Source organism: Myxine glutinosa, chromosome 10, assembly GCF_964187855.1.
Source record: "Myxine glutinosa chromosome 10, kmMyxGlut1.1, whole genome shotgun sequence".
Classification (NCBI taxonomy): Eukaryota; Metazoa; Chordata; class Myxini; order Myxiniformes; family Myxinidae; genus Myxine; species Myxine glutinosa.
Genome location: NC_136270.1, coordinates 87,286,097 through 87,305,552, shown reverse-complemented (window position 1 = coordinate 87,305,552; position 19,456 = coordinate 87,286,097). Strand labels below are relative to the sequence as shown.

Genomic DNA, 19,456 nt, shown 5'->3' with positions numbered 1-19,456 from the left:
GTAAAGGTTAAAGGTTGCACCCCTAGTTAGGCCACAGCAACACGTAGGCCACCTTAGAAATTACAGTTATTTCCTTATTATGTGTTTTAGTTAAGGCTGTGTTCCCAATAGTTGAATCTGCGTTGCATCAATCAAATAAGGAGTAGGCCCTTTTGTTCATTTTGCGACCTCTCTCCAAATTCTGTTACGCGCCTTGGTTAGCGTTCGCTCAAGCGCCGCCATTGACCATGCGGTCGACTCGAGGAAGAAGGGGGCGGAGCGCCAGGAACAAGGTGTGGCCACGTCAACTAGTCATCAAAGGCGTGGCCGGTAAGCCCCCACCAGCCAACCAGGGCTGATGAAATATCACTGGCGGGCGTGGCTTGATGAAGCGCGTAGTGATCTTGAAGCGCGATATATAAGCGCGAGCGCCAAGCCCTTTCACGGACTTGTTCAGCGGCGCTCTTGGAATCGGACTTGAGGACCGCGCACGCTGGCAAACGGACTTCTTTCAAAGACTGCTTTTGATACGGAGCGCACATTGGAAAAGGGGGGACTCACTCGCTGGCGCTGAATGAGAATTGGAGAGAGAGAGGGAGTGTTTAGCACGACCGTCCATCTGTGACACGCTAAAGGACACGAGCCTTCTCCCCCCCCTCCCCCCCGCCCCCCCCCCCCCCCCCCCCACCATATGTAAGGTCCGCTCGCGTCGAACGATACGCGCGAAGCTGCCTGCCGGGTTTTCGCCCACGGTACCGGAGCCTCACCTGGAGCCTGGACCCCATCGCCTGGACCATCGACCTGGACCTTCCACCCTACCAGCTGCAATCCTGTGTGAGTGCGTATGTTTGTCTGTTATAGACGTTATAGCTTCCCAGGACTCGGGACGGCCAGCTTAACAGACAAGGGGATTAATCCCCCCTTGATAAGGGGAGCGCCAACCCCCGAGATCCGTAACAATATCATGCCTACCAACTGATTCTAGGAGACGGGACAACCAGATTAACGTCAACCTGAGGGAAGGTGAGCTTTGTGAGCAACACCCTGCCTACAAAGCACAAATGTGATGGTCTATTGTCAGATATGGAATCAAACCCAGATGAGACAACTCAAAGGTAAGTGCACTACCGCTGCACCAACCTGTTAGACAAAAACGTTTAGAATGCAATTACACCAAGAAAGCGCAATCAGAGATTGCAGACCCTCACCCGGACGTGTTTTTGGTGGTTTTTAAGGCTTTTGTGTTAAAGTTAAAACAAATATGGCGGCCGAACCAAGTGACTGATGACGTCATCGTTATTTTTTTCTCTCCACCAAATTATCCATAGATGACGCTCAATAAATTTCATCCTCATCGGATGAAGTTTTGTACTTGTCAAATTATGACGTCATAATGGAGGAACCTATGACATCATCATTAACATATGTTATTCCCCATGGAGAGTTCTTTACAATGAGCCATGGCTCATTTTTTTTCTATGCAGCGCTTTCGGAGATATAAAGGCGGTTTTTCGTTTTTTCCAAGATGGCGCCCATAACACGTGATCTATGACGTCATAATTATCATTCGAAGTTCCACAGGAGGAGTTGCAACTATGGTGAAAATTTCCTGTCAATCGGATCAAGTGTTGCAGAGAAAATAATATTTATTCTGTGTGGACAAACAGACAGAAACAAGAATGTATTGACTCAATATACAATATGCTGTTCAATTTTCAAGTCAATTGGATTTAAAATGGTGATTTTAGAAATTTGACCTCCAGATGACCTTTGACCTTTGACCTCGAAATCAATAGGCTTCTCAATTGTGACTACCTCTACAACTTGATGAAGTTTTGTGACGATCAGTTTAGAATTGTGACCTGTAGGCCGGTGACAAACAAACAAGCAGACAGACAGACTCAGTTTAGAATTGTGACCTGTAGGCCGGTGACAAACAAACAAGCAGACAGACAGACAGACAGACAGACAGACAGACAGCCAGAATAACAAATGCAACCTACCAATGTACTTGAAAAATCTTTGATTTTGCAAGTAACAAAAGGACTCAAATGCAATAACCTCTTCCTCTGGCGAGGGTATTAATTGTTACGCTGTAGTCATACAGACATGCCTAAAGACATTTTTCAACACATTTTGCAACATGTGGTGCACGCACATTTTTCAACTTAAAGATGTGCCTGCGGCCCTTTCCTTTGCTGGAGAGTTTCCTGTCAGCAGCTGGCTGCGTTCTTGCTTTGGTGTTCCGCAGGCGGGCAGACCGGCGATGGGCCTCCGGTTTCCCCTGTCGACAAAACGACAGATTATGTTTTTACAAAATAGGTCATGGTCTTGTGATACAAACCACATATTCAGTGAGACTCATACACACCACAAGCCCATATATGTTCAACTTAATTACCTCCGCCACCGAAGGTGGATGGAGGTTATGTTTTCACCCCTGTCTGTTTGTTACTTGCAAAATCGAAGCTTTTTCAAGTATATTGGTCGGTTGCGTTTGTTATTCTCTGTCTGTCTGTTTGTCACCGGCCTACAGGTCACAATACTAAACCGATCTTTTTTGCAAGTATCGTGCTCTGTGTTTCTCTCTGCAAGTATCGTTCGTTGTGACGTCTTTTTGTTTGGCCGTTTGTCTTTCTGTCTGTCTGTCTGTGAACAGGGTATCTCAAAACGTTGTGAACGAATTCGGCCAAAATTTGGCAGAGAGGTTGGGTGCGTGTCACGGACGACATGAATAGATTTTGGTGGAGATCCATATCTGGCTACTATAATTTTTTAGTGATTCTTCACATTGAGTGACAGGGCTAAAACAATCTATAAAGCAGGATATTTCAAAAGGTTATGGACAGATTCGGACGAAACTTGATGGACAGGTTGGGTGTGTGACAAGGAAGAATCGATTGATTTTCGATGAAGATCTGAATCTGGATCCAGATATGAGAATTTTTTTTTAATTTTAGTGATTCTTCACTATTCAGTGATAGGGCTAAAACGATATATAGCATGACATATCAAAAAGTTATGGACGAGTTGTGACGAAACTTGGTGGACGAGTTGGTTGGGTGACAAGAACAAGCCGATTAGATTTTGGTTTTAAAGTTCCGAATCCAGATCCAGCCTATCAGTGGGACACAAAACGAAAACTTTTCAGCCTAGAGGAGGTATGCACTCTACCAAGTGTCATTCTAGCTTATCATGTTATCTACTAATAGAAGTAATGTGATGCAACCGGCAGTCATAAACTCTCAACTTTCTTAAAATCCACAACCATCTCAATCACATGCTATGCTTTATTATATTGCATTTTAGCAAAACTGCAAATGTTGCACTCACTGTCTTTGATACACTGTTACCATGGCCACCTGAGCTTCCTGGAGCTATGGCGCAGCTGTTGCACACAACATCCCCCTGACTGCTCCTGCGCCACATAGCAGTGCTACCTGTATGGCAGCAACTGCAGCTCGGTTTTAACCCTAGCGGCATCCTAGAGGTGGAAAGAAGGGGAGAGAAAAAAATTAATAGATTCCAAAAAGGCAGCAATGAGACAAATAAAGTGGAAATACAGGATGACAACTCAACGCATAATTAACACAGCTAACTCCATTCATTCATCCACTGAAGGTGTATTTAAGGTTCTTCTAAGAATAAAGTCAGTTAGGATTGATTGAAACCCCTTCGCACAATCCACCGATGGGATCATCGCCGGCCAGACTTGCCCTCCTGGAAAGGGGTTGTGACAGTGCGTTAGACGACATAGCGGGCATTAGGGAGAAAGCCAGTAGGAGCTTCCAACAAGGTTCAGTAATGAGCGGTAGGTTCGGAGGCGACTCCGGCGCCGCAGGGGTGCTGTAAGGGGAGTATGCAGGTAGGCAGAGCTGCCAGTGGAGCGACACTGCCCAGCCACGAAATTGTGCATTGGCACAGAAGCAAAATTTGATGGGTAAGGCCTGAATTTATAAGAGCACTAATGTGTGGGCAAAGGGAATTTGGGTTTTTAGAACCCCATAGTTTAGCAAAGGCCTATCGGCAGGGTATATCTCTGGGTACAGTTTAAAGGTGTAATGTAATGATAGTAGCGTAGTTAGAATTGATTGAAACCCCTTCGCACCATTCAATGCTGGGATGATCGCTGGCTGGACTTGCCTTCCTGGAAACAGGGATAAGAGATGGATCATGACGTGGTAATAAAATTTCATGCAATTCTGCCTTTTCCTTCCTAGGGGATCCTTGGGGGGTGGAGGGGATTGGGTAGGAATTTGGCAATAGGAGACATGATGTAGTGACGACCTCTGTAAAGGGGATTCGGGTGGGGCAGGAGGGTGGGGGCTAGGGCAGTAGGAGGTTGAGATGCTGGATAGGTGCGGAGGAGTAGGGCGGACCTCAAACTCTCTCTACCAGCACCACCTGGCCCTTGTACAAATCACCACTGCCCCAGGTAAGTGCACACCAGGGACCAGCTGACGATGTTGATTGGACCTGGTGCTCGTTCCCATGCATTACCTGGTTTACCTTTTCCTTGTCGTGTTGTTGCTTTTGCCCGTACCTTGCTTCCGCCTCGTCTCGCTTGCCCCTGGACCATCACAAGCACCGCCATGCTACAGCCCTGTTGAACCACTCACCTTGCTGGACCACTTGTTCTGTGGCTCTTGTACCAATCACCTTGCTGGACCACTTGCTCTGTGGCTCTTGTACCAATCACCTTGCTGGACCACTTGCTCTGTGGCTCTTGTACCAATCACCTTGCTAGACTGCTTGCTCTGTGGCCTTTGCTCCATACCATTTGCCACCCTCATTACATGTATGAACTGCCTTTGCGCAGCTCCATGTCCTCACCGCCCTCAATTAATGAACTGCGCAATCCAGCAGCTCGGTGGAAGAAGTCGTTTATTTCCTATTTTTTTTTAGAAGCCACTACAAATGGCCTGAATAATGGCATATAGCCTGCTGTGTCCAGTTGGTGGGTGAAAACGCTCAAGAAACAGGAGCATCGATGTAGTGAAGACATCCACATCCAGGTCCACCACTCTACCCAAAAAAAATTTTCTCTTGAGACCAAGTCCAAGGGGAACCTCGGTGAATGTATTTGTAAATAGTTATGTAGAGAATTAGAACCCACCGGCTAAGAATTTTAGTTTCAAAAATTCAGGCAATTCTGGCTTTACATAAGGTTGCCTTTGTGAGTCAGTTAGGTAGCTCCCAACGCATTAGGTGGGACATATCCAGATTAAATCACACACAAGGTCACACACACAACTTGTCGCACACACAAGGGATATATTTAAAATGTAATTAGATGGCGGATAATTACACCTGTATGCCACACAGTAATGGGAATGCCGGACTCGCCCATGTACAACGCGGGCGCTAACCGGATTATCGCGGTAAAAGCTGGTTCAAATCTCGCGCCAAAACCCAATGGCTACTTTCCCTTATCCCCCCATAATCTTATTTTACACAACCCCATAAGTACACAACATTTACCAATAAGAAATACACATTTTTATTAAAAATTGAGTTTTATTCACACGTTAATTTCCATTACATTAAGACATTGCCCATTACATAAAGACTTCCCCCTTGCCCCTCCCCCCCAAATCTTCCCCATCACCCATCCCTTTCAAATCTCCCCCCCTGCCCCTTCCCTCCTAAACTCCCCCCACACCCCTCCCCTCCGAGACTCTCCCTCACTCCTCCCCTCCTAGACTCCCCTCTCACCCCTCCTCCTCAAAGCGTCCTCCCCGCTTCTTCCCCCTTCCAACTTTCACCTTCTTCTCCCTCAACCTTCTGCCTCACTCTTCCCCCTCCTCAAATAACACCTCACTGGACCCAATCACCATCAAACCTTTTGTCTGCCCCATTCTTCCCTTTCTCCAAGCTATACTGTAATCTCTGACACACCTTCAACAGCTCTCCCTACCTCTTCCTCCTCTTCCACATCTTACCCTACCGCTCCCCCCCCCCCCCCCCCCCTGTTCTGTATCCGATGCTCCCCCTTCCTCTTCCTCTTCCTTAACAGTATGGACCTCAAACTTCCGGGGCCTTCGCTCAAACTTAACTGATCTCTCCATACAGGTTGCTTCTGACAAACCAGACGTGATCTGCTTAACAGAAACTTTCCTCCTTCATGATGTCTCTGATTCCTTGGTATCTTTCCCAGGTTACTCCCTCCTCCGGTATGATAGACCTGAGCCTCTTCCTGGAGGTGGGGTTGCTATCTTTATTTAAAAAACTCTTCCTCACTCGCCCTGCACTGCCCTCTCTCCACCTCACCCCCAGGAATACCTTTGGCTACGGCTTCCCCTTCGCTCCCACCTTTTGTTCATATGTGTGTTGTACCGTCCACCAAACAGTGATGACTCCATCTACATCTCGCTGTCTGATAATATGGACCAACTTCTATCTACCCATCCCAACTCTCTCTTCCTCATATGTGGTGATTTCAACTGTCACCATGCCTGTTGGCTGGGGGTGGTACCTCTCTCACCAGCCATGACTCCAGCAAAGGACTTCTGTGACTCACTGGGACTGACACAATCTGTCAATTTCCCAACCCGGATCTCAGTCAACGGAGCATCTTCTCTTCTGGACTTGGTTATGACTGACTTCCCTGAAAATGTCTGCTGCTCTTCTTCTGCTCCAATCGGCTCTTCTGATTATGTGCTTGTTAAAGTGGACATCTCTCTGACCATTCTCAGAGAGCCTCCTCAGCGTCGACGAGTCTGGCATTTCACTCAGGCCAACTGGCACGGTCTTCAAGCAGCCATCAATCATCTGGACTGGTCTCCCATCTCTACTGCGTCTGACATCAACTCATCCTGGGAATTCTTCCAAAGTAAATTGCTCTCTCTCATGCACAGATTTATCCCATCTCGTCTTCAGTTGTCATACCCTTCCTCCCGTCCATGGTACACGGAATCTTGTGGTGAGGCTATTGCCCAGAAACAACTTGCTTTCGTCTCCTGGAAAGCAAATCCAACGGAAGGAAATCTCATTTCCTTTCACAGAGCCCGAAACAAGTGTGTGTCCACCCTCAGGAGAGCCAGGAAACAATATCTTTCCGTTCTCAGGACCGAACTCTCTTATCTGTCTCCCTCTTCCAAATCCTGGTGGCATCTGGTCAAATCTGTTTCTGGTGTTTGTTCCCACTCCATCCCCTCGCTCACCTCAAATGGCCACACGGCTGACTCCGCACGTGAAAAAGCTGAATGCCTCAACTCTGTGTTTGCCTCTAAATCTTGTGTCCCAAACCCATCCCTCTCTGTACCCACCGTACCCAGTCGTACCCAGCTGCTCCTGGACTCTGTGTCCTTTCCTCCTGACAAGGTGGAAAAGTTTCTGTCAACCCTCGACTCTGATTCTGCAACTGGACCTGACGGCATCAGCCCACGGGTCCTAAAATCATGTTCTTCCGCTCTTTCACTCCCTCTCTCTGTTCTCTTCACCCTCTCTTTTGCTCAAGGTCATCTTCCATCTGCTTGGAAATCTGCAAACATCACCGCTTTGCACAAAAAAGGTGCAAAACAGATCCCAGCAACTACAGACCAATCAGCCTTCTCCCAATTATCAGCAAAGTCATGGAATCTATCATTGCTTCAGATATGAAATCTTTCCTCTTCTCCAATGGCTTGATCTCTGATCATCAATTTGGTTTCAGACCTGGACACTCCACTCTGGACATGCTGCTTCTGCTTTCTCAACAATGGATGGAGGTCCTCAATGCCAAACAGGAAATTAGAGAGGTCTCCCTTGACATATCACGTGCCTTCGATACGGTCTGGCACCCCGCTCTGCTCACCAAACTCTCCTCTTTTGGTATCCATGGAAATCTCCACGCATGGCTGGCGGACTTCCTCTCTAGTCGTAGTCAACGTGTAGCCCTGAATGGGTTTCTCTCATCTCCTCTTCCTGTTCAGGCTGGAGTTCCCCAAGGCAGTGTTCTGGGCCCTGTGCTTTTTCTGGTCTTCATCAATGATCTCTCTGACTCTCGTGAAAATCCTCTCTATCTCTTTGCTGACGACTCTACTCTCTGTCGCTACATTCTTCATCCCTCAGATCGGCAGTCTGCAGCCTCCTCACTCTCTGCAGACCTTGACGAAATCACAGACTGGGCAAACAAGTGGAACATGTCTTTCAATCCTGACAAATCTCACACTCTTACGATGTCTCTCCGAAAAGACCGACTGGACAACCCTCCCATCCACTTTCTGAATAATCCTCTCCAAGAAGTTCTGTCACTCAAGCTTTTGGGTCTCACTATCTGCCATGATCTTTCCTGGGAAAACCACATTTCAAATCTGGCCTCCAAAGCCAGTCGCCGACTGGGCATCCTCCGTCGTGCGAAGTCCTTCCTTGGCTCACCTGAGCTCCTCACCACATACAAGGCTTTCATCCACAGCTCAATGGAATACTGCTCTCCCCTCTGGGCTGGTGCTCCTGCCCCACACCTAGCTCGCCTTCATGCTGTTGAAACCAAAGCATTCAGAATCATTGGAATCTCCCGCGATGAAGCTAACTCCAAGGGCCTCTCACTCACTCACTGCAGGCAGGTTGGTGGTCTTTCCGTCTTCTACCGACTCCTCTCTGGCCTTGCCCCCCCATCTCTCTCTGGGCTCTGTCCCGCAAATATTCCTACAGGTCGCACAAGATCTGCCTGCAACCCTCTTATGGTTAAACTGCCAAAATCAAGACTCTCTGCTCACCTTCACTCCTTCATTCCTCTTTTCTCCCGCCTCTGGAACAAACTCCCTCACTCTCTTCAATCCCACTCCACCCTCCAAGTCTTTAAAACAGCTGTTCACCACCATCTCTTATCTTCCCCCATCCAAAACCTTGATCTTTTCTACCCCCGCTAATTTCACCCCAATTCCACTTTTTTGAAATACCAACTTCTGTCCTGGAAGTCCTTGGTGTCCTTGTGTTTTATACTTCTCCCTCCCCCCCCCCCCCCCCCTTCCCATGCCTCCTCCCCCCGGGCCCTCTCCCTTCCACACATCTCCCTGCTCTCGGATGTTGTGTTTGTGTGCTTCCCCTTCTCTCCCCATCTCGTCTTCCGCTCCCTCTTTTTGGGTATTTTGTTTGTCTGGTTGATTTGTTTGTGAAGTAAATGTTAGCTCTTTCACGAGCCTCGATTCAGTATACAAAAAAAATAATAATAATAATTGTACACACCTTTCATCACCACCTGACCTGAAAATCGCACCACCCCACTCACTACAACGTTTGCTTCAACCACACACGACCTACCCACCTTCTGCCATCATCCTCACCTCATCCACCAACCACAGACACCGCTACAGCACAGAGAGGGGATCGCTGGAAGAGGAGGTGAGCACCTTCATTCGCCAGACTTTGTTACCCCTCAGAACAGACAGGTGCTAATTGCCAATTGGCATCCTGTGGACATTTTATCACTCCGTCTGTCCTTACCAAGAATTGTGTGCTCTCGGTATTAGCTCCACCCATGTTAATCGCAGAGCTCTGTCCCATGGTGCCGCTGAAGGACCGTATGGAGGAATCCACTTTTAGGCCCCGCCCTCGCCAAGAGATTATAAAGGCGCCGTAGGCGAAAGCTCGATCTCTGCGCATTGGATTTTGGCTTTGGTACTGCATTTTGGTACCAAGATGCTTTGGTACTAAGATTGCCGACTGGTTGGTGCTTGTCCTATGGTGCTTCAAAGTGGAGATTGAGACTCGAGTGGTGGCATTGGTGTTGGTGGGGTCGAGCTGGGAAGCAAAGCATCGGGACGGACGGAGCAAGCGCATTGTGAGATGCATTTTGGGGATGAAGCCAAGCCACGCTGACACATATTTTAGGCTCATTTGGGCTCTTTTTGGTTAACAATCTGCCATGGTACAAAGTTATTTGTGCTCAGTAGCCTCAGGCCTAGTAAGTTTGAGAAGAACCAGAGATTCCCTCTCGTAGTACATCCGCAACCGATAGCCATAAGATAACATATAAAACTGAAAAACACGGTCAGTGAGGCGGTAAACCTGAGTGATTATATATTGTTACGGTTTTTGCCGCCCTTCCTGCACTTACCAAGGGGAGGTTAAGCCCCTTGTTCTTGTGTCGGCGCAACCGAGACTTGAAACGCCCCTCCCAGGCAAACGCAAGGTAGGGTTTCGGGACAATTCTCGCACGTACCTAAATACCTGCGCCACCGCGGAAGCGGGGAATCAAGCCTCGCACAAGCCACGTGTAATTTGAATACACCGAGCGGATTGCGTAACACGTGGTCCGTGCAGTTTTCTAGTATTGGAACCCCGATTCGAGCGGCTCTATTCGTACCACACTTAGTCAATGATGGAAGGGACGAGACGGTCGAAAAGAGGAAGAACATGATTTAATTATTATTTACACAATGTACAATGATTCGGTAGAAGTACAGAGACACAGAGCAGCCTTATACAGTCTTATACTTATTCCCAGACATGGGCCCGATCACACTCACAGAGGGGAAATGCAGGTAGAATGATATTCCTCGCTGAACGGTCGTCCAGGAACGGCCCCGCCCGGCGTGGCTCTCCCAGGTCACAGCACGTCCCACGATGAAGGCAAGCAGGCGGTGGAAGGGACCCTTGTAGCGCGTCACTCAAACAAAGGACAGATGAGGCAGGCGGGAGGGAAATGTACGCGTCTCTCAGCGGTTTTCCACAGCGCGTTTAGTTGCCGGCGCGCTATCACTAGCGTAACCCAATAGAGGCTCGGCCTCAAGCTCAACCGAGCGTCCAACTTGGTAGGAGCGCTTATAGCTGGGTTCATGCGCGTCTTCTCTCAGAACTCGTAACTTGCTCAATACTCAACTCTCACAGAACTCTCAACTTGTTCAAGCTCCTCCCTCCACAGAACTGCACACCCCGAGCTCATAACTCGCAAGCTCACCTCTTCGCAGAACTGCACACCTCAGTTATGAGCTCAGGGGCTTCGCGCAACGGGTTACATGGCCAACCCCCTTGGCCCTCTTGAATGTTCCAACCACGCCCTGTGACACAGTGCCGCAGCCACTCCCTTTGAGCCCTGATTGGCGGCTCGCGCTTACCGTCAGCTTCTCCTCCGCCCTCATTCGGTCTTGCCTCGATTTACCAGGCCTGCCTCGTGTTAATTCGCGCCAAAAAGCCAAAGGCGGCATAAGGAGGCGAAGGCGGGATAAGGCAATAAAGGAACCAAACTCTCATTATTCTACTCAACGCAAAACTAACACAGCAAAAGGACTATGCTCACACATACTAAGAAATAACTGAACTATCGCGAGGCTACGTGTTGTTGTGCGACTACACTATGAGGGGGAAATTAACCTATATTGTACAAACTCAAAACCGCTACACTACCCCTCTCCCTCGTCAGACTCGTCCCCGAGTCGAACCCAACAAAAAAAATGGAACGACCGGTTTTGAGAATGATCTGGAAAATTAACCTTACTTTTACATGTGACATATGCAGACTTGGCATTTAATATGGAATCTTTTTTTTGTGGGGGTGAACTTACTTTTCAAGATGACTTAGAACCAAAAGTTCATTGGAATTATGTTGAAATTATTCTAGATTTTGTTAATGTGACCTTTAAAAGAAACAAAAACCACATTTGACATTTCGAAGCAAATAAATTGATCCTTGAAAGTGATGTGAACTGATATCGAACTCAATTCATGGACAGTACTGTGTTAAACTTCTGTACGTTTTCCAGAAGTATCTCTTTATTTTGCACATTAGCCAAAAAATTTTTTTAACAAAAACAAAAGTTAAATTACGACTGGGATTACGGACAGTAAAATTACAGTTCAATACTTCCGGTAACCCCCACGAGCATTCAGGGGAGCACGTATACGTCGACGCATGATGTTCACAAGATTTGCCAAGGTTTGGACAGGAATCGCTTGCCATGCAGTGACAATAGTCTGCTGCAATTCACGCACAGAGGAAGGCTGCTGGTCCAAGTTGTCGATTTGATGCGTTAATTCTGCCCACAAGTTCTCTATCGGATTCATATCCGGGGACATGGCAGGCCACTCCATATGCTCTACACCATGGTCAGCAAGAAAGTGTTGGATCATGCGAGCACGATGAGGCCGTGCATTGTCATCTTGGAAGACAAAGTTTCCTCGAAAGGCTGCACGAGCAAATGGAAGCAATGTTTCTTCCAGAATGATCCTGTACTTGAACTGGTTCACATTTCCATTCAGAACAACCAGGTCAGTTTTGCCCCCTGCATGATAAAGCAGCCCAAACGGTCACCCCACCACCTCCAGCTTAGACTCCTGGCACTATACAATCTTCATTGTGGGCTTCATGCACTTGTCTGCGCACTCGGACGCGGCCATCTTGACGATAGACCAGAAATCTAGACTCGTCACTAAAGGTCACGTGATTCCAGTGTCCTGGCTGCCATTGACGGTGCTCTCTGGCCCACTGCAATCAGCGCTGGCTGTGTTGTCTGGTCAGGCGTGGCTTTCTCAGGGGACGCCTGGCACGATAGCCTGCTTGAACCAGTCGTTGGTTGACTAGCCTTCTGGATAAAGGCACATTTGTCAGTTGCTGCCACTCAGCCCTAAGCCGATTAGCTGACTTGGTACGGCCATTGCAGACTAACCGGTGCAGCTGGCGATCATCTCTCCTTGTGGTTCTGCGTGGACGTCCTGGCCTCGGTATTGGAGTAGGGACACCCCTCTGAGCATTTCGTTTCAGGATCTTTGACACCTGACCTTGAGTGATGCCATACTGCTGAGCAATAGCACGCTATTTCATGCCAGAATTTCGTAAAGCCACCACTCCATGACAAACAGCATTGTCAAGTTGACGGACCATCTCCAGAGGAAGCGGCAATAACTTTTGTAGACATGCAGCAGTTGTTTTCCACTAATACAGAACGCAACAACCCTTATATACCCGATTGTGAAGCCAATCGTCAAATGTACCTGTCCTTACATTTTGTCACGCCACCTGTGATATAATCCTGTTATTGACTTCTTGCTGCGAAAGACAGTGACATGGTTCTTTCAACAAAGACATTGCCGAAGGGTAAAAGAAACTCACCAGATTGATATACTGAGTTCAGAAAGTAAACCCAAGTCAAGAAAAAAAAAATATTCCATATTAAATGCCAAGTCTGTAGGTGTGGTTCCCCCTAACATTTACTCCAACACGTGGGTGCGACAGTTTTAAAACACTAAATATGTCCCTCCTATTGCATTGAGTAGCTACTCTATCAGAATCACACCCACAACTAACCGAATCCGGAATTTGTCAAACTAAACACATAGCCGGTGGGCAGCATTTTTATATACAAGCACAGAAAACTTAACCTTATTTACAGTTCTATGACCCAGGACCTGTCCTTTTTGAAGAGAAGATTGGAGGGGAAAGAAAGCACAGCAAAACCAAAACACACTCATAAATCCATTACATTTGCTGCTTGCTGCTTGCATCTTGCATCTTGCTTCTTCTGTGTGCCTATCAAACCGGCTAGCCCCCGGACCAGCATACAGGCCATTCCTGATCTTCAGGGCTATCTACATAACAAATCTTCTCGTCCCTAGCACACCATAATAAAAATGCACAACAAATGCGTTCATTTTATTTCTCTGCCAGGCAGGGCCAACCCTATGTGGTCCGACTGCGTGACATTAACGCCACTCAAAACAAGTGGTCCGAAGATGCAAGGTGATGTTGCAGCAAGGTGCTGCACAGCAGAGGTGTAAGGCCACAAGACCTGTGGTCCATAATGTGTGTGGTGCAGCAAAGTGTTTGTGGCAGCAAAGTGCTGCACAGGTGCAGCAAAGTTATAACAAAAGGATACGGCAGCAAATGCTCTGCAGTTCAGCTGCACAGATGGAGCAAGGGTGCACAAAGAATGCTGCACAGGTCGATGGTGCTGCACAGTTCCACCTCCAAAATGGTCCTGGGGTGGGGGGGGGGGGGAGACAAAGCACGACCAGCAAAGCGGAAAGGGCGCAAAGGTACAGTCGTGTGAAAAAGTAAGTACACCCCATGTAAAGTTTTGACTTTTTCAACATATTTCAACATAAAGCTACTTGATCTTCATTTCAACAATATTGATAGATAAAGGTGATATAATATAACAAATATCATGAAACATTTACATTTTGTAGTCCATTGTATAATTTAAATAAACATAAATGCAAATTTCGCATGTGGAAAAAGTAAGTACACCCTTGGCTCTCATAGGTGGTGTTGCCCCCTTTGGCAGAAACAACCTCAAGTAGGCATTTCTTATAACTGTCTACCAGTCTCTGACATCGACTGGGAGAAATTTTTGCCCACTCCTCCATGCAGAATTCTTTCAGCTGTGCGATGTTTGAGGGGTTTCTTGCATGCACAGCTCCTTTCAAATCTCCCACAACATCTCGATGGGATTTAGATCCGGGCTTTGACTTGGCCATTCCAGAACCCTCCATTTCTTTCTTTTCAGCCATTCCTTGGTGGATTTACTGGTATGTTTAGGGTTATTGTCATGTTGCAAGGTCCACCTTCGGTTGAGCTTCAACTTTCTGACAGATGGCCTCACATTATCCTCAAGCACCCTCTGGTACAAGGAAGAATTCATAGTGGATGATATGATGGTGAGCTGCCCAGGCCCTGATGCAGCAAAGCTGCCCCAAACCATAATATTTCCACCACCATGCTTTACAGTTGGTATCAGGTTCTTGTGGTCACATGCTGACTTTGGTTTTCGCCAAACATGTCTTCTGGTACTGTGGCCAAATAGCTCTACCTTTGACATCTGTCCAGAGCACATTGTTCCAGAAGTGCTGGTCTTTGCATAGGTGTTCATTGGCAAACTTTAGTCTTGCCCGAATGTTCCTCCTGGCACACCTCCCATGTAGATCAAATTTGTGCAGCCTCTTTCTAATGGTAGACTCGTGCACTTTGACATGAACAGTGGCAAGAGCTACCTGTAGGTCCCGTGATGACATTCTGGGGTCCTTAGAGACTTCTTTCAGCATCTTGCGGTCTGCTCTCGGGCTGAACTTGCTGGGGCGCCTGGCCTGAACAAGTTGGCAGTTGTTTGGAATCTTCTCCACTTGTAGATGATCATCCGGACAGTCGAATGATTGATTTCAAATTGTTTGGAGATCTTTTTAAATCCCTTCCCAGACTCGTAGGCATCTATAACCTTCTTTCTGAAGGCCTCAGAGAGCTCTTTTGATCTAGGCATGGTGATGCCGCACACTTCAACAACAAAGAGCAAACCAAACTAAATGTCTGATGTTTAAAATAAGACAGGTTCCTCCAAGATCCTCTCTGATGATGTTTTAATCATTTGCACCTGAGCTGGTGCACCTGATTTTAATTTTAGGTATTTGAAGTAGTGATAAATGTAGGGGTGTACTTACTTTTTCCACACGAAATTTGCATTTATGTTTATTTAAATTATACAATGGACTACAAAATGTAAATGTTTTATGATATTTGTTATATTATATCACCTTTATCTATCAATATTGTTGAAATGCAGATCAAATAGCTATATGTTGAAATATGTTGAAAAAGTCAAAACTTTACATGGGGTGTACTTAATTTTTCACGTGACTGTACACAGCAAAACAAGGTAATGCAGCGTGAGGGGCGCGGAGGAGCGAGCAGAGCAAGCTCGTCCCTATCCATTCGTACCCCCCAACGTCGGCTAACACTACCCTAGCCCTTCCTTGTATTTACAAATTCGTCTCTACGTCTTTTTTTTTTTTCTTTTTTGTATACAGAGTCGAGGCTCGTGAAAGAGCTAACATTTATCGAACAAACAAATCAAACATACAAGCAAACAAAGTATATAAAAAGGGGAGCGGTCGACAAGATGGGGAGAGAAGGGGAGGAAGCACACAAACACAACATTTGAGAGCAGGGACATCGGGAGATGTGTGGGAGGGGAGAGGGCCTGGGGGGAGGCAGGATAGGTATAAAACGCAAGGACACCAAGGACTTCCAGGAAAGAAGTCAAAATTCACATCAAAAAAGTGGATTTGGGGTGAAATTAGTGGTGGTAGAAAAGATCAAGGTTTTGGATTGGGGAAGATAAGAGATGGTGGTGAACAGCCGTTTTAAAGACCTGGAGGGAGGAGTGGGATTGAAGAGAGTGAGGGAGTTTGTTCCAGAGGCGGGAGAAAAGAGGAATGAAGGAGTGAAGGTGAGCAGAGAGTCTTGATTTTGGCAGTTTAACCATACTTGTCTTGTATGGTCTTGTCTCCCATATCCCCCTCTAATTTTGAATTTGTCTCCCAATCCCTCCCAGGAAGGAAGGAATGGAACAACCACAATGTCTCATTACGTCATGATGCGTCTAGCACTCAAACAGTTCACTTGGTCCTGGTGTGGAGCTTCGTCCTCCTTGGTGAATGGCTGTGGATGGCACGAAAGGATTTCTCATCCTAACTACACTACTGACATTTTACTTTTAACCTACCCGGGGTCATACCCTGCCAATCTGCCATCTTTAAACTATGTGGTTCTAAAAACCGAATTCCCATTGCACACTCTGTGGTGCTCTCCAAAATTTGGGTCTCACTTCCACTGAATTTTCGCACTGTGCCCTTGCTCACTGCATTTCGGGGCTGGGTCGTGTGGCTCCACTAGCAGGTCCAACTACCTGCACACCTCCGCCACTGAAGTCGCCACCCGAGCTTACCTGCTCCTGCGACTACCTAAACTGGGGAAGGCCCCTCCTGGCACTGATGATGATGATGAAACCCCCTGATGCCCACCTTGGCATTGGGAAACCCGGGTCCTTCCTTTGGATCCTCGGGCCCCACTCACAACTCACAACTACCCTAACTGGCTCCCAGAGCCTTCCTGCGGCCTCACCTAGCCGACAAACTACCAGTGGCGGAGTGCCCCAATAACCATATGCACCAATTAAACAACACGCCCAGCCAGTCCACATACTCATGCACCCTCCGAAGCACTACTTTGCCACTACCTGCACCACAGGTGTCAATATCCATACAAATTTACCTGAGCCCTCTACCTGACTTTACACTACCCACCCCGGGCATCTGTGAATGGGTTCCATCTCCCCCCATTCACTCCTTCGCACCATGCATTCCACACCTTTTATTCCCATACCAAGCATTCCACACTACTCATTCCGCACCATTTATCTCGCACACCATTTATCTCGCACACTTCTTTCCTCGCACACCTCAAACATAATTCCTTTTATTTTCACACACAATTCCTCACACAATCCTCAAACACACAGCATCATCTCTCTAACTGCTTTTCCCCTAAAACTCGTGCTTCCCCGTCATCCCTCTACACTATGCACTCCCTTCGTCATTAACATCCTTCTAAGCTACCTACGTCCCCACTATAGGTACAATGTCACTACTTAAATCTTATGTCTCTAAAGTCTGCTAGATCCCTAAAATTATCCTAGCCCTCCCTCGGCTAGCTTTGGTGCCCCATGGAGGTAACCACGCTGCCCCCCCCCCCCCCCCCCCCATGTGCCTAACACTGCCATCACCCTAAACTAATGCTCATGGGCCCTGTTGTGAAGAATGGTAACACTACCATTCCTCCATGTAGGGTACACTCCTCTCATCCATCCACTACACTTGAGCCTCTCCGTGTGGAAATACGTCGTCACAGCTCGGCTTCGAAAGACCGAGCGATCCATGCGGTTGGTTGGTCGCCTGTATGGGGTGTCCGTCCGGCATTTTCGATCCAGGGGAGGAGGTATGGATGGGCCGAGATGCAGGGCTCCATCTCTGCGCGGGGCCTCGCGGTCCCACGCACGATGGCCCAACCACCCACGGTCGGAGCACCGCACCCGCTAGGGTGTGCGGCTCCGAAATCTCCTACCTCCCCTTGAACCTCGCCGTTCGCCTTTGCCGCCACGGCACGGCACCAACCATACAGTGCGGGGGCCGGTACGGGTCGTGCACGGCGGTCCGTGTGAAACCGCCGCCGCACCGATCCCAGCCGGTCCCTGCTGCACACAACTCACCGGGGGCTCACGTCGGCTATCCGTCACGCTAGACGCTACCCCGGTCAGTGTCGATGCTTGAGCCGCGTCCTCACACCTTGCGACCCACTCCACACTCGTACCCGCACACCTAGGCGCACTCACGCCTCTCACACACTTCATCACACACTTTTCCCACACACCCATGGGTGTGCACTCTCCTGTTGCACACCCAATCATCGCACACTTTTTCTCCACGCACTCTTCTCATGCACATTCCGTCATACACTTTTCTCACACGTGCACCAGTTGCCTTCGTACACCGCACAATGGACCTTCCGCGACCGCCCGGGTTTTGTCTCTTTCCCAAGCGTGCCAAAAACCCATTCGCGCCAAACACAATCGCGCCATAATTTCTACTCACCTTGGGGACCTCCTTTTCCGCCAGCACTTGCAAACTTTCCATTGAGTTAGCAAGCCCGACATCACGGTGCAAATACAAACTTTGGGTGCATTCCATTTCTTCCCTCTGTGATTCATTTTCCGATTCTGCCGTCTCTTCGGCCCCAATTGTTTCTTCGATTTCACTTATTTCTTTGACGACCGCCGGCGCGCATAAAATTTCTTTTTCCAATTTGACGATCGCCGGTTTTTCTACACCCCGCGTCACGATTTCTATAGCCCCGGTCAACTTAGCTGCACTCTGCTCTACCTCGCTCTCCACGCGCTCCTCACACCGCGTCACCTCATCGCACGCCACCGCGACCTTCCCGCTCAACCTGCGCCCAATGTCCTCCCCCATTTCTTTTAATATCTCCCCTCATGCGTCTATTTTTTCATTCATTTTATTGGGTTTACTCTCCATGAAATGGAGTAACCTGTTATTAGCACTAGAGTATTATTCTTCCGCCCTATTTTGCACCTCCGAAAACTTCATAATTAATGTTCTCAACAACCGCTGGTCAGATTGACAGGATGTTTTCATAAAATGATCGTCTCGGCTCCTAGACTTTTTTAATGCTAATTATGACGTCATAGGTCACGTGATATGGGCGCCATCTTGTAAAACACATTCAACTTTGCCCCTCTGTATCTCCGAAACCACTCAATGGAAAAATTTGAGGAATGGCTCATTCTAAAGAACTCTTCAATGGGAACGAAAGACATGTATATCAAGTATATTAGAAATGCTAACGTTAAGAGGTTAGAATTCGTCAAACAAAAAAATTTCTCCCCCGAAAATGGGATTTTTTCCAGTGATTGCTTAGTTTAAAAAAAACTCAGAATGCAAAAATTTCGAAGTCATACTTCACATGGTTCGGCCGCCATCTTGTTTTTCGTGAAAAAAACACAAAAACTCCTTTTTCTCCGCAACGGCTGAACGGATCGAGCCCAAACTTGGCATGCATATTCGCACACCCATGACGAACAAAAAAGCCTATGAGCACGATATCATCCAACACATGGTTTCAGAGTTATGACGTTTTTAAGCTCAAACTAGAAATTGTATCACCTCCATAATTTGTGAAGATATCGAGTGGAAACTTTACACAAATGTTCCT

At 47.6% G+C, this 19,456-nt stretch overlaps 1 protein-coding gene across 8 annotated transcripts in view; it reads right to left on the bottom strand.

The window, feature by feature from the left end:
* Positions 1-19,456, bottom strand: part of GATAD1 (GATA zinc finger domain containing 1) — a 47,664-nt gene that overhangs the window by 11,328 nt on the left and 16,880 nt on the right. For 6 of the 8 annotated variants that reach the window (XM_068126593.2, XM_068126599.2, XM_068126598.2 and 3 more), the window contains exons 2-3: positions 3,313-3,463; positions 2,138-2,263 (exon numbers count right to left, since the gene is read on the bottom strand). In XM_068126593.2, the coding sequence (XP_067982694.1) occupies positions 2,138-2,263; positions 3,313-3,462 (276 nt within the window). In that variant the 5' untranslated portion in view covers position 3,463. Of the gene's footprint in view, positions 1-2,137; positions 2,264-3,312; positions 3,464-4,087; positions 4,820-19,456 lie in introns of those variants that run through there. The other 2 variants (XM_068126597.2, XM_078785845.1) reach the window with 2 other exon arrangements.